The sequence below is a fragment of the Symsagittifera roscoffensis genome, chromosome 9, assembly GCF_963678635.1.
Source record: "Symsagittifera roscoffensis chromosome 9, txSymRosc1.1, whole genome shotgun sequence".
Classification (NCBI taxonomy): Eukaryota; Metazoa; Xenacoelomorpha; order Acoela; family Convolutidae; genus Symsagittifera; species Symsagittifera roscoffensis.
Window position 1 is genome coordinate 27,951,331 of NC_087070.1, and position 21,042 is coordinate 27,972,372.

Here is a 21,042-nt window from a genome sequence, read left to right on the forward strand (position 1 = left end):
ACTGCACCTATGGTCCCTTTTTGCAAATCCATAGGGATTTTCTCAAACCTTGCGTCTACCGCCCCTAAAGTGGTGTTTTGCTAATCTAAGTAGATTGTTTTCAGACAATCTTGATTTATGCTTTTGGTTTTTTGAGTTTTGATTGCCCCTGTTTCCGGTTTTTTAGCATGTTTTCCAAATTTTGTTAAGAAAAACTTTTGTTAAGAAAGTCATTTAAATGTTAACCATTGGTTCATTTATATACTGCCGTCTTTTTTCAATTTTGTTGCCGGTCAGTTATTGGAAATTTCAAAAAAAAAAAAATTTTCTTTTTGTCTAGTCTCTCTTAATGGAAGTCCAGTTTTTTAGCAAAGATTTTCACATTTCTAGCCTGCCTTTCGTAGCTATCTCTAGTAATGATGGACTTCTCTTAACCATTTTTATCTGAAGAAATTGTTTTTCGCAGCAGTTTTTTGTACTTTTGAATTTAGCTTTTATAGTTTTTAGTCTGTAGTTCCTGTACACTTTTAGGAATACTTAAATGGAAAAGTTTTCGCTCAGATACGTTCAAACGGGCCATTTAGTCTATTGACGGTCTATCAGGCTTCACACTGGGTTTTAATTTGTACCAATATCTTTTAACCGTCTGTTTGTGGGCCTGAAAACAAAGTAAAACTTTATCACAACCAGTTGAAACGATTTCGCGTGCAAGTAAAAACTGTTGTTAAAACATGATTTCAGAACAATTTTGATGAAAAAAAAGTGTGGTATCATCTCTTAATTTGTGCTTCAAACTTATACTTAATAAGTAATTTCTAAATGCAGACTTTTGAAATCATTTTTGAAAATACTCCCTCTATATTTGCAATTAGCAAATCTAAAATTGGGATTAAGTGAGTTCGGAATATAGAAGTTTGAATCAATTGATAGCTTGTTTTAAAACAAAATCATTTTTTTCAGCATCCGCGACCCAAAAAGTTCCGGGTTAAAGGCGTTTGAATTATTTGACAACTTGTTAAAAATAAACTAGCGTGTAACGCCCCCTCCGGTACTTCGATTTTTTAAACAAATATTAAGAAACGCAGATATTGGAATTAAGATCTGCATCCTTTGAGTGTACTCTGACAGCACCCAATTGAAGGAATGGTAATTTCAAATTTTGTAAAAAAATTTTTACTCAATTTTTGTTTTTACTTAGTTTGAAAAACCATAAAACTCTGTGAAGTTCTCAAAAACATTTTAAAATGACATAAGAAAACGCCCCATCTCAGAAACTAAAAGAAAATGAGCAGTCGTATTGGAATGCAAAATTTGTAACTCATGAGAGTACCTTCACATTAACCAACTACAGCGTTGGGAAGTTCGAATTTTGTGAAACTTCATTATCAAACTTTCTCAAAAAAAACTTTGAAAAAACCATAAAAAACGTCATATCACAAAAACACAAAAAATTGAGCAGTCATATTTTGAGGCAAGATTTGCAACCTCTGAGAAAATTCTGACAGCCCCAACTACAGGGTAAGGAATTTCAAATTAAAAAAATATATAAAATGAAGTTTACTGTAAATTTGAGTCGTGGCATTTGGACGCAAGAATTGCAACTTGCAGGTCATGAGAGCACCTTTGCAGTACGAAACTAAAAGGTTGTGACTTTCAAGTTTTTTGAACTTTTAAAATCTAAGTTTTCAAAAAAATTTAAAAAGAAATCATAAAACACATCATATTTCGAAAACTACAAGGATTTGAGCAGTCATATTTGGAGGCAAAACTTGCAAACCCTGAGACCCTTAGAGTACTCTGACAGCCGCCACTACAAAAATGGGAATTTCAAATTTTGAAGAAACTGACCTAAATTTAAGTTTTGAAAATTTTTGAAGAAATCACAAAAACGTCTTATCTCGAAACCTACAAGGATTTAAGCAGTCATATTTAGAAGCAAAAATTGAAATTTGTAGGAGTACCCTGACAGATCCTAACTATAGAGATAGAAATTTCAAAATTTTTATAACCAATTTCTTTGAAACAGTTTGAAAAATACTGAAAAAAAAAACGTCCTATCTCAAAAACTATAAGAATTTAAGCAGTCATATTAAGAGCCAAGATTCGCAACTCCTGAGGGTACCCTCAGACTTTCCAACTACAAGGATTCGAGAAGTGAGATTTGAATGGAAGATTTGTAATCCCTCAGAGTACCCCCAGACTACCCAACTACAGGCTTGAGATAATGAAATTTTGTGAAGTTTTTCAATTTCAAGTTTTCTAGATATTTTTGAAAAATCTCGAAAATTGCCGTATATCTTAAACTAAAAGGATTTGGTTATCCATATATGGACGCCAAATTCGCAATCCCTAGGTAATCTTTATAGCAACCCACCATTGTGTTGCTTATTTCAAAATTGATGAAATACTCCTTGATATCAAACTGGAAAATCGCATAAAAAAAATCTTAGCTATTGCTATGTACGATATAGCTTGAACGTGAAAAATTTTTTTCAATAAACAATACAACGAATGCACAAAAAATACGTTGAAAAGCTAAATATACAATAGATTCAATTTTTTTAAACTATGCATGGGATGGCAAATCCCTTAAATTCAAAAAAAAAATTGTTCTTTTGTTTGTCATTTAAAAATAGTACGCTAAATTTCCTCAATTCAGATTTTTCTGGCGCTGAAAGCAATTATCGCTGCAATTGAATGCGTTTGATTTATTCTTGTAATTTGTAAATTTACTTAATCTAAATTTTTACTAATTTCCTTCTTTTTCCGCCTCGAGCCTTCATTTGGCCTCAAATGCTTTGACTTGTTCTATCATCTTGGGGACCTAATTTTGCGTCTATTGAAAGAAAAAATAGGTGTTTATACCTTAGTGTGTTTCGTGAAAGGGAGCGTAAAAATTAGGAAGTTAGAACTTCCAAGTTTTTCTTGACAACAACTTTCGTCGGCTTAGGTACCGTTCAATAAAAACTCTTGAGCACTTATTGATCATCGGGAGCTGTGTTTCTAGATAATTTTTTCTCAAATAAAGCAGCATTGCAATTTTTTTAATATGTTTTTAGAAGTTTTTACGACTGTTTTCATGCTGCTTTCAGCCATTTAATTTCATTTATCATACAAAAACTCAACTTGAAATAATGTTGCATCCATTTTATGCCTTCTCCCGAGATTCATTAGGCGTTTTTCATCAGGTATTCTGACATTGAAACTTTTGCCGATAAAAATGAAAGAACGCTTCGGTTAACCGACTTAATCCACATAAACTACATCGGGAGCAAAAAAAGGCTAAGATCAAAATACTAGAATTCAATTTCTTTATTACTCCATATTAGGCTACAAGTAGCACCATGAAAATGAAGATGAAAACAGTGCACAATCTAGGCTATATTTACTTCTATTCATGACTCTATTAGTGAAATAGTCAAGTTTCAATTGAAGAATTATAACAGCCGCAGAAACTGCAACAGATACTAATGTGAACACAACAAGAGTAAGGGCACATTTCTTCATCAGGATCTCTTCTCTGTTGCCGAATTTGTTCACGACTAAAAATCCGAGAACTAGTCCGACAGCTGAAGCAACCGACAGAGAAATGAGGTAATGCAGGGGCAAGATGATCGCAACAGTGATGATGAGCGCCGAGACCGAGAATACAGCTAGTCGTTTGGTCGCCGATCTGAAGCAGCACTGACTGAATTGACTTCTGGCTGCAAAGCAAAGGGTGCCATATGTGAAGCACAGGGGTGTCCAACCTACCAGAGTCCTGTCATGGACTAAGAGACACGTAGCCTGAAACAGCGAAAACACGCTGTGCTTAGTCTAGTTCTAAATCGCAGAAAACAATGCCAGGCTCCAATCAACAGATCTAAGAAAGAGTCTAAAAGTAAAATTATCAATACATAAAACATATAGATTAAACATATTGCAATAAAATTTCAACGTAAGTATATTTATCCACGAGCAGGGGCGAATATAGAGAGAGGGGTGGGGGGGTTTCGATCCCCTCACCAACCAAAGAGCCCCCCATTTGGTATTATTTTGTGCCATCTCATCAGAAAACTTCATGAGAGAAACCACATCATCAGAAAACTTCATGAGAATGTACAGATACTTGATTTGAATTTGAATAAGTGCAACTGTTGAAAGTTGGCTCAAACATGACGTGAAACAAATTAGGAAGCCAAAATCTTTGGCTCATTTTTTTTCTACCGTTTCAAAATATTTCCGTAAATGAACAAAATCTACCCTAGTTAAATTATATGTCGCTTCTGGGATCAGATCTACGAGAAAAAACACCAGAAAATCGAACAATTATTCTGCAAGATTGCTGCAACTATATCTTACGACTTTTGAGGCGCATATATTATTTTCACTAAGTTTTCACAAAATTAAGTTTTCAAAATAAGGAAGATTTATGTTTCAGTCAGTGACATGCAGATAATGTTTAGGCTCTGATGGTGACATGCATATTCTTATTGTGAGACCCTAAAACTTTACGTTACTCGCTCACCGCTGTTGATAGATTCAAGGATGAAAGATGGAGAGAGAATATGAGAAGAAACCCAAAGTGCTTCTCCAGCACTCTTCCCACGCAAAGGATGAAACATACAGACAATGCACAGTCCAGTATTCCCAGAGGGTAGAACAGAGTCGATATGAGGTAGAGCACAACTCGCACTGAAGAGGACACGTCTCCACATATTTGTGCAAAGCATTCCTGCAAACATTGCAACAATTTCTCCACGCGTTGTAGAAACGAAAACAATGTCTGTTTTCCTGATTTCATTCAAAACCTTTGTCCGGAAAATGATAATAACTACACGCGCAGCTCAGGAACTTACGCACATATGAAAACTAAAGTTTCTCTAAACTTAAGCTTCAAATTAATCTTTCTCCGATAAGGTAATCGAACTTATGGTTCTGACGAAACAAGACAAATCAGACTAAGCCCAGTTTTTTCAATTACCACAGATGACTTTGAGGCTAGATCAAAACGAAGTGCCCAAAAACCCAAAAATGCCCGATAACCAACCATTGTGACGCTGATTAATGAAACCCGAGCCGTCTTGGAGCCAGGGCAGGTGGTCGAATTCCTGAGGTAGGACGTCCACCCCCCCCCCCCCCCCCCCCCCTCCCCCCAAACAGCTACTGCTTGGAGCCATGCAAACTTGAACACCACGCAAATGGTTTCCACTTTACTAATTCTATTCAACAGCTTACTCTGTTACGGCAGACTTCCCCGTCAGTCCTATCCTGTTCTGTTCTACCCAAATCCACGCAGTACTTCGATTTATTCTCGTAATGCAAGCTACCGTCCTTAGTTGCACAGATGAAAGGAGAAAGACAACAGGTCGTTTGGTTTTCGTCTATTCCGAGCTGGCGTAGTTCGGCAGTAGTGTCAGAAAGCTCAGATCGTGTGTGCCCAAATGCAGCCACCAGGCAGTCCAGACGAAATGCGACAATATCTAAGCAAGCATTTTGAACAAAAAAACTGATCGTATCAAGGCGAAGCTCTGAATGTTTCAACTGATGTTTACCGTGAATGAAAATGTTTTTTTTTCAGGTCTTTTTGACAATCCCGTTTTACCCTCCTCATAGGCTATGTCCAGTCCAAAGGGATGCATGGTTGCAGTCCATTACGTATACGTGTCATAACGTAGAATTACTCTGCAGAACTTAATTCGCACGGTCGAAAAGGGGTTTTAGAAAGGGGTCAGACACGTCTTGGATAGAGACCTTTTTTGCATTGCTAGATGGTTGAAAATTCACAAAGGGCTCCCGCAACTTCGTCTCAATTCCGATTGCAACCATGCCAAAAGTGAGCCGAATTTTTCTAGAATATTTAAATTGACTGATTTTTTATTATTAAATGAAGACTACCAAGCTATTCAAGCCTTGAAATTTTCAAATATTTCTAAGTTTTTAGTAGACTGATTCGGTTCACGAAAAGTTTAAGTTTCTTCAAGCTATTCAACGTATGAAAAAACTTTCAAGTTGTCTCATAGACGAATCGGTTCGCGGAAAGCTTAAGTTTTCCTATGCAAGCTATTTAGGCTAAAAAAAACTCTGAAATATTTCAAGGTTGCGCAAAGACTGATTCGGTCTGCTCAATGATTGTTTTTCTAAGCATGGAGGTTGCTGTTTCTAGTTGATTCATTTCAGACTGAAATGAATCCGTAAACGCAACATTTCTGACAAAGAGTGGGCAGGTACTGTCTAGCCTTGAAGTTTAATTTAGTTCATCTTGCTCCGATTGATTCTTAAACATTGTGCTCAATGATCGCTCTGAAAACATTGCGCCTTATGTCAGCTAAAACATGACATTAAATTTTCTGTCCTTCATTTCATATATAAGATAAGATATGATGAAATTTATCCATACCGAGAACCGAAGTTTCAATGGGAGAAATACAGTAGCAGGTTGAGAAACACCTAATCTAGCAAATTATTTACTAATTGAACATCGACACAGGCGAAGCTGCGCTTCGCAAACACTAGCGAGACCACGACAAAAATCAGCTCGTAAAAGTGCAATGGAAAGTAGAAATCAGCCTCGAATTAGCAAAAATTCGACTACGTCTGCGATTCGATCCTGCGATCTAGAGAATAGGAGTCTCGCGCACTAACCACTCAGCCACGGAAGCTGAAAAGGTACAGAACACTAGCTACAAAAAGCAAAGAACAGATGCTTTGCAATTTCCAATGCTACAGTGAAATTTCCAAATAAAGGAACGCTTTTAATGAACACTTTTATTAGCGAGTGAGATAAAAAAAAAAGAAAGTTCGTAATAAAACACTAAGCTAATCGCTAGAGTAATTATACCTGTAATTGATTTATAAAACGGCCTTGAATTTTGAGAGAACAAATTTTAGCTGATAAAACCAACAAATTTTTATAATTTTCATTGCGAACAAGAAAAATTGAATCCACGTTAGCAATTGACAAACATGCTCTCTTTTTCGATTAATAATTTAAGAAGATGGGTTTTTCCTTCCATTCAGCAAATGAAATTTACTAAATGAAACCTTTGAAGCAATATGCAAAAAAAAACGTTATGAACACAAATATCTAGTTAATGTGCAACTAGAACAGAATATACGACCATTATCATCTTCGTAAAAAAAAACATCGTCGATGTTTCAAGATCAGACAATTCAGTTTTTCAGTATCTGAAAAAAACTCTCAAATGTTTCTTCTTGATGTGTTGAAAAAAAATGCCTGAGTGTCGAGAAAAACTGCTCTGAAACTTTTCATTATTCAAGCTAAAATAAATAAGAGCTGACAAAAAATTGAATGAATGGTCTACTACAGTTCTACTATTCAACTCTACTACGGTTCTAACGTTATCGTTTTGTTACAGTTTTAAATCTATCAATTGCAGTTCATTTGTGCATTCCTTCGCCTAGTTCAATCGCCCTTCCTCGTAGAAACAGGAAAACTTGGATTAAAACAGAAAATAAGAAAACCGATTTTTTTCGATTGTTTTACTTTTTTCTTTTAACAGAGTGATCGAAAAAATTTTGCGAACATAGAACGCAACCGCCGTCTATGCTTGCTTTATATAGATACTTATTTTCAGATATGGTTATCTGAGGACATTTTCCACTCGGACTATGAACTATTTACAGGATACACTTCGATTCTAAACATGCTCATAAAAATAGCAAAAAAAGTAGTATTACACTTGAACCAGTAGAAAACTAGCCAAAACAAAACATCTGGGAAAAAATCAAAAACGTGAAAAAGTTTTTAAATTGATGTGTTTATCAAACAAATTGAGCTGGTTCATATCAAAACATATTGAAATGGAGTCCAGAATTAAGGCAACAAAAACTAAAGGAAAACCGAAAAAGTCTCTTAGTTTCGATTTACAAATAATAATACTGTTACGGAAACTTGCTAAATGATAATTAAATAGTTTAATGTGCATAAATCAGTCGAGTTTTGTTTTAGTGACAAAAAACTTCTTTTTTAAATGAGTGAAAACCGACAAACTGACGAAATTATCTGAAATGGCGAGAAAAGTAAGAATTCCAACAACAAAATTTTAAAATGGGACAAAGAAGATTTAAAAAAATATCATAATGTTTCCAAGTGAAGTCATTACACAAAATTCTTTTGCAAAAACATCACTTGAGAGAGCACCATAATTCCAAATCCAGCCTGCTTTCAGGCTTCTCAGACCAATTTTAAGGCGTCAAAATTGTGACGTCTAGCCTGTATAATTTTTAAAAAGTAAATGGATGTTTACTTGAAAAAAAAACAAAGGATATTTTTGATATTCCGCTGACAAACCTAAAAAAATAGAATCCCATTTTTCAAATAAAAGACTTCCTCTACAGAAGAAGATTTCGTGAACACAAATATCTCATGGCTGTGCAATAAGAGCAGTATATTGCGACCATGAGCATTATAGAAAGCTTGAAAATTTGGATTTTTTAGATCAGCCATTTTAGTTTTTTGAGGCCGGTATAAGATTTTGTGAGCAATGTTTGAATAGTTAAAAATTAAAATCCCTCCCTCTCAAAAACATGTACTTTCATTAAATAACCCTTTCAAAAAATTGGATCGTCTGAAAATAGAGTAGATCGACTGAAAAGGAGTGTCGTAAAAGGGGCGTCCGGCAAATAAGGCAACAGCTGCTAAGACAACTAGATTGACGAGACTTTAACATGACGCTACACACAACGTCTCCAATTGTAATTATGAGAAATATAAATCGCTTAAATTCGAACCAATCCGTTTACATGCAATAACTATCACTTGTCGTCCTAATGCCATGTTATCTTAGTGTCTTGTCGTCTTATTTACCTACCACCCGTAAAAAGAGGTATATCTGTTACCCCCAATTACAACTCTGGAAAGCAACACATAGCGAACAGACAGTTGAACAGAATAGTTGGTAACAGAATAAATACCGAATTATTTTTTGAAAAAATTGCAAATAGCGACATTCAAAGAAAATGTATATGCCCTTAACGCTCTTTGAATTTCTGGAACAATTCATGATTGGTACATTTTTTTTGATAAAATTGACCCAATTTGAGAAAACTGGATCAATAGGCAAATTTTTTATTTCACAGGAAAATCTGAAAAATAAATTCCACTTTCGTAACTGGCAGTCGATAACGTTGTTCGTGACCTTTACACTTCCACTGTTCGATCGTGGAGTTTGCTTTCCCTTTAACAAAAAAAATGAACTGAACTTAAAAAAGAAACGAAAAAGTGAATTTAAGCCTGGAAAAAAATCATGGCGACCTATATAAAAGTCTGAACTACGTTCATCGCTCTTAAAAATATTTCAAGTCCCAAAACTGTGACAATTTTAAAACACTATTTTTTTCCAGCTTCATTTAAGACAAAACTGACTCCAATACAAAAAAACTGTTCGTCTGAAATTTTCTGAGCTACCTGATCTTGCTTTGAACTTGTAATCGGAGAAAAATACGCTCACCTGACGACAGAGATACGATTGATGGGCCTAAAAAGACGTTGACGGGTGCCAAAAGAGATACATTGTTACGTTGCAATTCTGTCACACTTGCAACTTCTGAGGCAGCCAGTTCTAGTCCAGTAGAAGATAAGGCCACAAACATCAAAGCAGAGAAGATATGCACAGTGCACAGAAAGTATACAGCCCACACATTGTAGACTAAACCAACATGCAAAAAATAATTTTGTTGACTTAAAACTAAACTAGCGTGTAACGCACCTCCTGTTTTGACTCATGAAAAAAACCACTTATATAGGAAACCAGATCTGCAGGCTTTTAGTGTGCTCTGACAGCACCTAATTACAGGGTTGGTAATTTCAAAATTTATTAACTTTTTTAATTCAAATTTTCCTTCAAATCCCGAAAACGTCAAATCTCGAGAACTACAAATATTCGAGTTGTGATATTTGGAGGCAAGATTCGCAACCCAGGAGAGTACCCTGACAGCGCCCAACTACAGGGTAGAGAATTTCAAAGTTTGAAGAGAAAAATTAATTCAAGTTTTTTGAAAAATTTTCGAAAAAAATCACAAAAAACGTCATATCTCGAAAACTACAAGGATCAGAGCAATCATAATTGGAGTACTCTGATCGCCCCAACTACATGGTTGGGAATTTGAAATTTTGAAGAAAAAAGTTTCGTTTAAGTTTCCTGAAATATTTTATTGAAAAAATCATTAAAAAAATCATATCTCGAAAACTACAAGGATTTGAGCAGTCTTAATTGGAGCCAAGGTTCACAACCCCTGAAAGTACTCTGATAGCCCCCGACTACAGCGTTGTGAATTTCACGTTTTGTAAATTATTTTGTATATTGTTTTCTGGAAATTTTTGAAAAAAATCACAAAAAATGTCGTATCTCGTACACTAAAAGGATTTGAGCATTCTTAATTGGAGGCTAAATTCGCAATCCCTTGAAGAATCCTGACAGCGTCCCACTATTGGGCTGCTTATTTTAAACTCAGTGGAAGAACCACTGAATTCAAACTGGAAAAAATCTTAACCATTGTAATATACGATATACCTTTAACGTTAAACATGCAATAATCATACGTTGAAAAAGCTTAAACATGGCGAGATAGTGAAGCCCGCATTTAAATATAGAAATAGATAGATAATAGATTTCACAACTCAAAGACAATTTTTCACAACTCATAAAAAACCGCAAATATTGGAAAAAATCAGCATCCTTTGAGTGTACTCTGACAGCACCGAGTTACAGGGTTGGTAACTTCAAATTTTGAAACTTTTTTCAATTCAAATTTTTAAAAACCAAAGTTTTTTATATCTAAGTTCTTTGAAAAACTTTAAAATTTTTGAAAAATTAAGAACCATAACATATCGGAATCTAAAACAAATTGGGCATTCGCGTTTGGACGCAAGATTTGCAACTTCTGAGAGAGCTCTTACAGTATCCAACTACAGCGTTGGGAATTTCAAATTTTGAAACTTAAAATTAAGTTTTCTAAAAAAAAACTTTTTTGAAAAAACCAGAAAAAAAACGTCATATCTCGAAAACAACCAAAAGATTTGAGCAGCCACAATTGAAGGCAAGATCTTTCGCAATTCCTGAGAGTACTCTGACAGCCCCCAACTACAGGGGGTTAGGAACTTCAAAATTTGAAGAAAAAAAGTAAATTTATGTTTTCTGAAAACTTTTTGAAAAAATAACAAAAATTGTCATATCTGGAAAACTACAAAGACTTGAGCAGTCACAGTTGGATGCAAGATTAGCAACACCTCAGACCTTGAGAGTACTCTGACAGCCAAAACTAAATGGTTATGAAATTTTAAAAAAGAAGAAATAAAATTAAACTAGCAATTAACGCACCACGAAACTTTTAGTGTACTCTGACTGCACCCAATTACAGGGTTGGTAATTTCGAACTTTTAAATTTTTTTGAAATTCCCATTTTAAAAGCGTCATCTCGAAAACTTTATGGGCCTCTGGAAAAATTTGGAAGCCAGATTTGCAACCACTGAGGCAAGATTTGAGACGCCTGGGTGTACGCTGACAATAAGGTTGTATCTTCATCATGTTAGTAGTTTAAAAATTTTTGAATTTCTTTGTAGATAAGTTCTTTGAGAAATTTAAAAAAAATCGAAAAACGTCACATCTCGGAAACTAAAAGCATTTGAGCAGTCGCATGTGGAAAGATTTAGAGTACCCTGACAACACCGAACTATAGAGTTGGGAATTTCAAATTTTGAAACATAATTAATTTGCACTTTCTGGAAATTTTGAAAGAATCACAAAAAACGTCACACCTCGAAAACTACAAAGAATTGAGCAGTGATATTAGGAGGCAAGATTCGCAATCCTTGAGAGTACTTTGACAGGACCTAACTACAGGGTTGGGAAATTCAGTTTTTTAAAGAACAGAAATAATTTAAGTTTTCTGAAGATTTTTGAAAAAAATCACAAAAAACGTCATATCTCGAAAACTACAAAGAATTGAGCAGTCATATTTGGAGGCAAGATTCGCAATTCTTGAGAGTAGTTTGACAGGACCTAAATACAGGGTTGGGAATTTCAGTTTTTTAAAGAATAGAAATAATTTAAGTTTTCTGAAGATTTTTGAAAAAAATCACAAAAACATATCTCGAAAACTACAAAGAATTGAGCAGTCATATTTGGAGGCAAGATTCGCAATTCTTGAGAGTACTTTGACAGGACCTAACTACAGGGTTGGGAATTTCAGTTTTTAAAGATTAGAAATAATTTAAGTTTTCTGAAAATTTTTGAAAAAAATCACAAAAGACTTCATATCTCAAAAACTACAAAGAATTGAGCAGTCATATTTGGAGGCAAGATTCGCAATCTTTGAGAGTACTCCGACAGCACCCAACTACAGGGTTGGGAACTTCAAGTTTGGTAAATTATTTTGTTATTTGAAATTTCTAAAATTTTTTGAAAAAATCTCAAAAATCTTCTTATCTCGTTAGCGAAAATGATTCGGGCATTCAAAATTGGAGGCCAAATTCGCAACCCCTAATTTGATATTGGGCTGCTTAATTTAAACTCGGTAAAATAACCACTAAAATCAAATTGGAAAATCGAAAAAAAAATTCTTAACCATTGCAATATACGATATAGCTTAAACATGCAAAAATAATACGTTGAAGAAGCTTAAACATTGCGAGATAGTGAAGCCCGCATTTAAATATATAATAGATTAAAATTTTCTGAAACAAAAAACGTCATATCTCAAAAACTACAAGGATTTGAGCAGTCATATTTGGAGAAAAAATTTACAACTCCTGTGAGTACCCTAACAGAGCCTCACTATAGAGGTGGGAACTTCAAATTTTGTGAAATTATCAAAATCTAAGTTCTTTTTAAAATCTTGAAAAAATAATTTAAAAAATATCTCGAAAACAACAAGGATTTGAGAAGTAAGATTTAGAGGCAAGATTCGTAATCCCTGAGACTACCCTGACATCCCCCAACTACAGGGTTGGGAATTTCAAATTTTCGGAAACTTTTAAAAATAAATTTTATTAGAAATTTTTGAAAAATCTCGAAAATTGCCGTATCTCGTAACCTAAAAGAATTGCTAATTGATATATGGAAGCCGAAATTGCAACATCCGGAGAAACCCTAACGTTAAACATGCCTGACGAATTCTTTTGTTAAACATGCAAAAATAATACGTTGAAAAAGCTAAACATGGCGAGATAGTGAAGCCCGCATTCAAATATATAATAGATTACTGTGCCCAAATTGACAGAACTATTGATGAATATTTACTGCATGTGGCGTGTTTCTATCCTCTCATGTTTCACCCTTCTTATATTTGGTGGTACATATTGCTCCTCATACGGGACTTTGCGGGATATGTGAACGGCAATATATGTGAGAGGCAAACTGTGCCACTAAATACAAAAAAGGCCGAACTGCGTAAAAGCGAAACGCGTGTACACCACATTTACTTGTTTTACAGTTTCCTAAATTAAAAGAAGCTTCGATTGTTACAGAAAGGAAGCGGAGCTTCGCTACACTTGCGATCCAACAGAAACATAGCATAGAGAGATAGAGGATAGAAAAAGTGTCGAAAGCCACTAAGTCAGAAAAAAAACATTGACGAAAACCAAATCTAAAAAATTTCAAAAAACTTTGTCGAGAAATAATAAAAACGAACACTGTATTCTCCTTTCTCTCTTCGACGCATTCTCCTCTGCTTAACAGATTGAATATTCCTTCAAGTAGGACAATCATCAGCATTAATAACCATTCAGAATCATTCACCGAGCGAGAACTAAGCCGTAAACACTTAGGTGCACACCTGTTGACCCAAAACAAAAATGTTGTCATAAAAAAGGCGGATCTCTTTAACTACACCCCTCGGGTATCTAGTAACGAATACCCCCTATAAAGAAATAAATCAACGGTTAAGCATATGAGAATTTTATAGCTAGTAATGAATCCCGCTTTTGCTAAAGCGGGGATATAGTTACAGAAATCCAAAACGGCTAAGCAATAAAGTTTTGAAATTTTTACGCCCTACCCCATCTGAAACACAAAAAAAATCAATTTTTGCATTTAAAACGAATTTAAGGTGAATGAGCCTATTTAGCATAAGGCGAAACCACTTAGGCGAAAACATTAAGCGGAAATTATTGTACAAAATAAGTGTTGGTAAACTTACAGTTAAAGTTAGAGAACGACTCTGAATTACAACTGCTCGGTAGAAAAGTCTTTGGAAAGTCAGCGACTATTAATGAGCATGCTAGCGATAGTCCGACTTTTCAAATTTTCACAGAACTTTTTTTTCAATTTCTCTAGGTTTTCAATGGAGATCGATAAGGTCCTGCCGGGACCCAACGGCTAAGCTTAAGCTCCCAAGGCACGCGACTTGCCATTAGTACAAGTGGGAGAGGCATGAACGTTAATAAAGTTTCATTATCAAGCAAGGTCATTTTTTTGCAGATTTGTGCGAAAATTTTTTCAATGGAAATTCAAGCTCCGGATTACAAAAAATACAGTTGCTCTCGTAAGAGAAAAAGTTTTCGATCTTAAAAAATGGAAATATACGCGATACACACCTTTAACACTCGGTTCATAATTGGTGTCAACTTCTCCGTTGTTTTGCTTGATTTCCACCTCGGGGTCTGAAATACTATTCACAATTACAAGGCAAATATTCAATTCCTTTGCCAAGACAGCGTTAAATTTAAAATTTAAGTCAGCAATTCGCAAAAAAAAAATAAACAACAACAACATGGGTAAACTAAAAGCACAACCTTTGTTAGACAGAGCTTTTTCCTCGGAATCGAAAACAGCCTGCTCTTTCATATGCTCAGCAACTGGCGTTTTTGGCTCAGTCTTCGACAGAGCATCCACGTCTTCCCGTGTTTCTCTTTTAGCATCCTGAAACCAGTTTCTAATCAAAAGCGGAACTTTACAACTCAGCTCTACTATCTTAATGAACATCTCTCTAGGAAAGAACAAACAGTTTCTGGAAACTCACGTCTTGCGTGACACCATCGACCAGAACAGCTCCTGTGGATGTGTTGCTCCTTTGCAGAAAATTAGTCTCCATAGATTCAGTCACTTCTTCCGGCAACTTTCCCTCTCCCCTCGAAACATGAATCACCGGCATTTCTATTTTAATATTGTTCTGATCCAGGTCAATTTGGAACTGAGGCTTTTGCGCATTGAATTTCGAGGAACTTCCAGAGAAAAATTTAGGCGATGAATTAGCACAACGGCGAACCTCCATTAATTCTTCGTCCAGATGTTGTGCGAACACTGGATGTACGGGCATATTCTGTCGTGAAATAATTTTCTGCTCAACTATTTTGCGCCATCTCTCTTTATAACTCAACTTGCCCGTAGCTGGACTACCCTGCTGATTATTTGTCACATGCTGATAATCTCTTTTGTTTCCTGTTACAGACTCGTCGCAAAGTCCAGTTGAGTTATTCTCTTGTTTCGAGTTTTCTTTTGCCTTCGTGACCAAGTTATGCCACGAGGTCAGAATTTGTTTCTGTTTCCCTATCACTTTTTGCTGCACAAGCTGTCGAAATTTGAGCTGTCCTTCCTTGCGCTTTTGAAAGAGGTCAGGCCTAACTGGGTCCTTATTGTGGTATGCAAACACGGACACTTCGTTGGCGAACACTACTCTATTGTGTGGTTGTTTTATGTCAGGAGGTGTGTGGACAATGTCATCGGAGGATCCGACCGTGCCGAACGCGAGCAGAGACGCTCTTTTTGTTCCGCTTGAGCTTTCAACTCCAACAACCGTTGTTGAACTTTGTAATTCTAAAAAATGATTACTTTTAACCAAATTGTGTATTCCTAAACACTTGAACACTCGCTTTTTTAATTGTCCGTATGTTTCAACGACCCAGTATATAACTGAAAAACCTAAAAACAACAGAAAATCAGCATATTTTCAATTTCCTTCCAACTTTCAATTTTCTTCCAATTGGAAAAGTAATGAACGCAAGTAAACATAAAAAAATGATTTTCTTGAAAAAATCGCAACTTTCGAATTTCCAAGAAAAAAGTAGATGCCTTTTAAGCTCTGTCAAAAAGGGATCAATAGGTTAAATTTTTATTCAGCTGGAAAATCGTTCACGTTTTTTCGCGCCATTTCCACGTTCGTAATTGGAGTGCTATTTACGTCACTTTCAGTAGATAAATTTCAATTGAACTCAAAAAGTGGATTATAGCTAAGTGCATTTAAGTCCTGAAAAAAAAATCAGCAAGACCTATATAAGAGTCTTCACTATGTTCATTACTCTTAAATAATGGGGAATAAAATTTACCCACTAATTATCTGCACCAAAACAATTTGACACTGATGCGAAGCGAAAATTTCACTTGCAATGCCATACAAGCATAACTCCCAAATAGCATAAAATGAAAAAATTCCCAAATGTCGTAAAATTCATGCCATGTAATTCCCAAATGGCATTAAAATCATGTACTTTAGCGGCGTAAAATTCATGCCATGTAATTCATGCAAGTTGCATTGAAACAAATATTCGCGAAAGATATTTATGTTAACATGGGATGAAATGTAATAAATTTTATTTTGAAAAGTATGCTGTTACTAATCGATTTTTTGGAATCAGATTCTCCATCGCAACTGTTTCTTAACACTTGTTTGGAAGCAATTAATTCTGAATCTTGTTCACAAGTTTTCGTTACTGATACAAATGCGAAAAATTCGCTGATACAAAATGTTTCAATTTCAATCAAAACTTTAAATTTATGATATTTGTAAAATAAATTCATTTTACGCTATTTGGGAGTTATGTCATTTAGCAAATTATCTAAACATAGGATAGTAAGCTAGCAGACTGAAAATGAGTTGGAAGTAATTAAGTCGATAAAATTCTTGCATTAAAATTGAACACAGAGGCAAAAGGGATCTTCGCACCATTTGCGATACAACACTAACATAAAATAAGAAGATAAAAAGCCAAAACTGATACTTTCATATGTCTCGATAGAAAATCATTCCAAGCAAACATACCTTACAGATGATTTTTAAGGCAGCAACAACGGAGCAAAATTTAGAAAAAGAAACAGAGCTGACAATCTTCGAGCAGACCCAAGTTGAACCGAAAAAATATGCTTTTATATTGAAGTCCCACCTTAAACAACAATGGACAACAATTTCACTTGAAACTACAATGTAAGTTGTAAGAAAAATCAGTGATGTGGCAACTAAGCCAACAATCTTTGAGCTGAGACCACTTGAACCGAAAAAAATGATTTGAAACTAGAATGAACAGTACTTGCAAATGCAACTGCAATGAAAGTTGTTTAAAGCAAAAAAACAGTGATGTGGCAACTAAACCGACCATATTTGAGCAGACACCAACTGAAACGAAAAAAAAAGAAGATTTTGCGAAAACTTTTTTTTCAAAAAGATTTTGCGAAATCTTTCAACTCCCCCTTGATATTAGGATAAAAAACACTTGCACTTGGAGCTACAATTCAACCGACAAAAGCTGAGCGAACAAACGAAAAATCAACACTTCAATTTTGTCGGATTTTTTTTTTCAATTTCCTTGATACTGAAAAAAAAACAAGATCCGGCCACGACTCGAACCCCTGGCCATAGGGTACAAAGGCAACTGTTTTACCTCCAGGCCAACGGGGAAGCAACCTTAATCATGTTAAGAGAACGTAAGGAAAGAAGTGAAGATAAGAAGAGAAAGGAAAAGAAGTGATTCAATTGATTTTGTTAAACTAGCTAACCCAAAAAAAGTCTATATTCCAGTTTGATAACGCTTGCTTATCGCAAGCGTAATCGTGTTCAATGCGAAAAAAACATATAGAGAAAAAAAATCACCAGCATGGAATAAGCTTTCAAAAAAATTATCGTGCGGCAATTAAGCCGACAATACAAAGGTAGAAGCCAGTTGAGTCAAAAATGAAAATATAGTGGGACAAACTTAAGCTATCAAGTTTTTAAAAACGAAGTTTTAGCGGCATCACCTTCGGGAAACAGAAATATTGACACCTACTTGTCTTTCAAACAACGCAACACTAGGTTACGAAACCAAAATAATACGAGGATAGTCAGTTGCTGTGCCTGTAGCACATAATATTCCGGCCAATTCGTTAAAAACTACAAAACTTTTTTTTTCATCTTCAAATTAGCGTCGTTTCTTCTATGTGGTGTGATTTTAGAACAAAACAAAAGGGTAGAAAAATAGTAAATTAGGCAAAAACACTATATTTGTCTCCAAAAAAAAAATAAAAAATGAAAAGAAGTTCTAAAAGTTTTCAGTTTGTAAGAAAATTTTTTTGACCAAGAAAGATCTTAATGAAACTTTCAAATCTGGTTTCGTTTTTGGCAAAATCTACTTTTTTAGCCTAAATCCAATATTTATATATAACAAACGTTACTCTATCACTTTACACGCTAGAAAATGGACGAAAACTAAAAAATTTCAAATTGTCGTTCGAATCACGACTGGAAGGGTTTAAATATGATATATCACTGGACCTATTCCGAAGACTAATTGAGGTACCTGATGTTGCGTGGAAAACATAAATAAAAAAACTAAAACACACCTGAACACAAAGTTCCTCCACAGTTTTCAAATGGTCGGAATAATAAGCTAGAACCATTTCAGCTGAAATAGAAGGAAAAAGAAAAGCATGAAAATTTACTGGATTGAGCAAATTACAGGAATAAATGAAAATGACTTTAAATTATAGCGGAAACTGTTAAATAACAAGAAAATTCAGCACTGTGGCAACTAACCCGACAAAACTGAAGCGGGAAAACGATAGGCCTACATCTTTTTTCAACGAGTTTGGAAACAGAAACACGTCCTGGCCGAGTTCGTCGTTCCCTTATCGTCGCCGTTAGACCATGTATACCCAAGACGACGTGGAATTTGATTTTATATTAAAGTAATGATTCTGTTAGATAAACTGTTTACTTGAAAAAATGTATGTTCCGACTTGATGACAGTGGCCAATGGCTAGCGTGAAGATTCTCCAAAGCAGAGCAACAAGGGTTGAGATTTAAAAAACCTAAGCTATACGTGTGGTCCAGAAGCAAATCACCAATGAAGGAACCAGATACATCAGATTGGTTGCAAAGTCCTGGAACTTCTTTAGAAAGAATAAGTGATAACTTAGTAAAACTGCGATGTCTTTAAGATGCAACCCAGTAACTAAATAAAAAATCGACGTCTCGTTTGCGGTCATTCTATGCTATCATAAAGGCGCTATGTTTTTCATATAAAAATCAGCCATTATATAAAACATTGAAAATATTTAGCTTACTTGGTTGGGAGTCAACGAAGTTGCTCCTGCTCTCCTTGTTACCTGGCACTTCAGTAAACTCGGCCGCCAGACACGCTCTGAACTCGATCATGAACCTGTCATCATTCAACAACTCCCCGATACTCTCTCGCTTCTCTATTTTGTCCAAAAGGGTAACCTGGTTACAGTCATCTGCTGATGTTGCCATAAATACTCCCACCAAACCCCTGCTAATTGAAGAGCAACTGCAAAGATAAATACTAAAAGCGCTCTTCGCCACACTACAATCAAAGAGCTCTCAAAACTAATAGACTCCCTTTTTCACTTTACCAGTTCCTTAAATTCTAGTACTCCGATAATTTGCGTTTCAAATTGGAGGATTTAGATGAAAGCGAACTGCAAATAGAGATGGGTTTTCAGCACAGAATGGTAACTCGAACAGATACTGACTTTAATAATAATCAGATATGTTCTTGTGAACTGTTCAAGAGACAATTTCCTGACTAAAGGATAACCAGTCATTTTCGAAAACTGACTATTAAGCAAATTTTATACGCATTTTAATGAAGGAAATGATTAGCTAAGTGCAAAACAAGACACTTCATTCACTCACACTTGGTTTCGCAATTCATTTTAAAGCAAAAACATATTTTTAAAAAAGCAACTGATAGCAACAAAAATGATTTTTCCTCTTGGCATGATAATTTTATGGAATGAAAAGTGTTAAATTGGGGCTCAAATTGCTCTCTGCTCATAATTTCCGTGTAGTTGCATGCGTGAAATGTTTGAAGCTTTAGAGGCGCCCGGGATTTGAAAGAAAATACCTTTCCTAAAAGCTCCCAAATTTATCTGAAACCAATTCACAAAAAAATACAAAATGTAGCAGCCATTGTTAACGTGTACGGGCAATGGTCCAATGCGAATTGTCGCTAGCGAATTTCTCTTTAGGAATTCAGTTTGGACACAAAGCTGCGTTCCATTTCAGAATAAGTTTTTTACGCCTCCGTTTGTCCTATAGTCATACACCAATTCTATGCAATTTAGACAGCGCTGCATATTCGAGCTATTTCTATTTCCTCCTTACTTTTCTTTAAAAAACAATCCCCATAGAAACAGACGTAATAATCAGCAACGGCTGGTATTGCCTAAGAAGCTGAAAAAATAGACGTGACTAAATCAAAGCAAAAAAACTGAAACTCAAGCTAAAAATCTATGCGACTATTTTGAATTGCACTAACACTTGTCGCGAACATTGTTTTCGCATGATGTTTGTTAGTTTTCCCTCAAAACTGACCCAAATCACCGATTTTTCTCAATAATGGGTCTTTTCTTTTCGTTTGCTCATATCGCGATTTTTTTTAAAAGAACAGCAATTTTTAAAAGTTACAGCAAAGAATACAGCTAGCGAAAGAAAAATTGAAAAATGCGACAAGAAAAAATTAAAATTATGATTCAGCCAGCAAAAAAGAAGAAAAAAAGACGTCCCTTTTCCGCAGAAAAGTCTATACAGCTGTTTGCTCTCTATAGTACTGCTCTCCCACTTAGTGTCCAAACATTTGTAGCCTTCGAAAGCTAGAACGATTTCAACGACGCGTCATACGTTGGATCATACCTGTTTTGGATAAGTTTGAAGCACTTGCAAAACTGAATTTTATTCCAGTGTGCTAGCAACTGATTTGTACAGATATTATTTCTGTTGTCAAAAAATGAACTAATGAAATAATGAAAAATGAACAGAAATAAGATCTTCATTATTGTTTGGCTAACATATGTATATTTTCATCTTACTTCTTCTTCGTCATGTTATGGAACGAACCATCAGAGATTAATT

General features: G+C 35.2%; 1 protein-coding gene across 1 annotated transcript; it reads right to left on the reverse strand.

The window, feature by feature from the left end:
• Nucleotides 1-3,309: 3,309 nt before the first annotated feature.
• Nucleotides 3,310-20,576, reverse strand: LOC134854797 (uncharacterized). Its single transcript, XM_063871155.1, has 8 exons — nucleotides 19,275-20,576; nucleotides 14,941-15,734; nucleotides 14,714-14,840; nucleotides 14,516-14,581; nucleotides 9,432-9,629; nucleotides 5,197-5,441; nucleotides 4,487-4,693; nucleotides 3,310-3,765 (listed from the first exon to the last, which is right to left on the reverse strand). The coding sequence occupies exons 1-8, from the start codon at nucleotides 19,417-19,419 to the stop codon at nucleotides 3,310-3,312; spliced, it is 2,238 nt and encodes a 745-aa protein (XP_063727225.1). The 5' UTR covers nucleotides 19,420-20,576.
• Nucleotides 20,577-21,042: the final 466 nt, after the last annotated feature.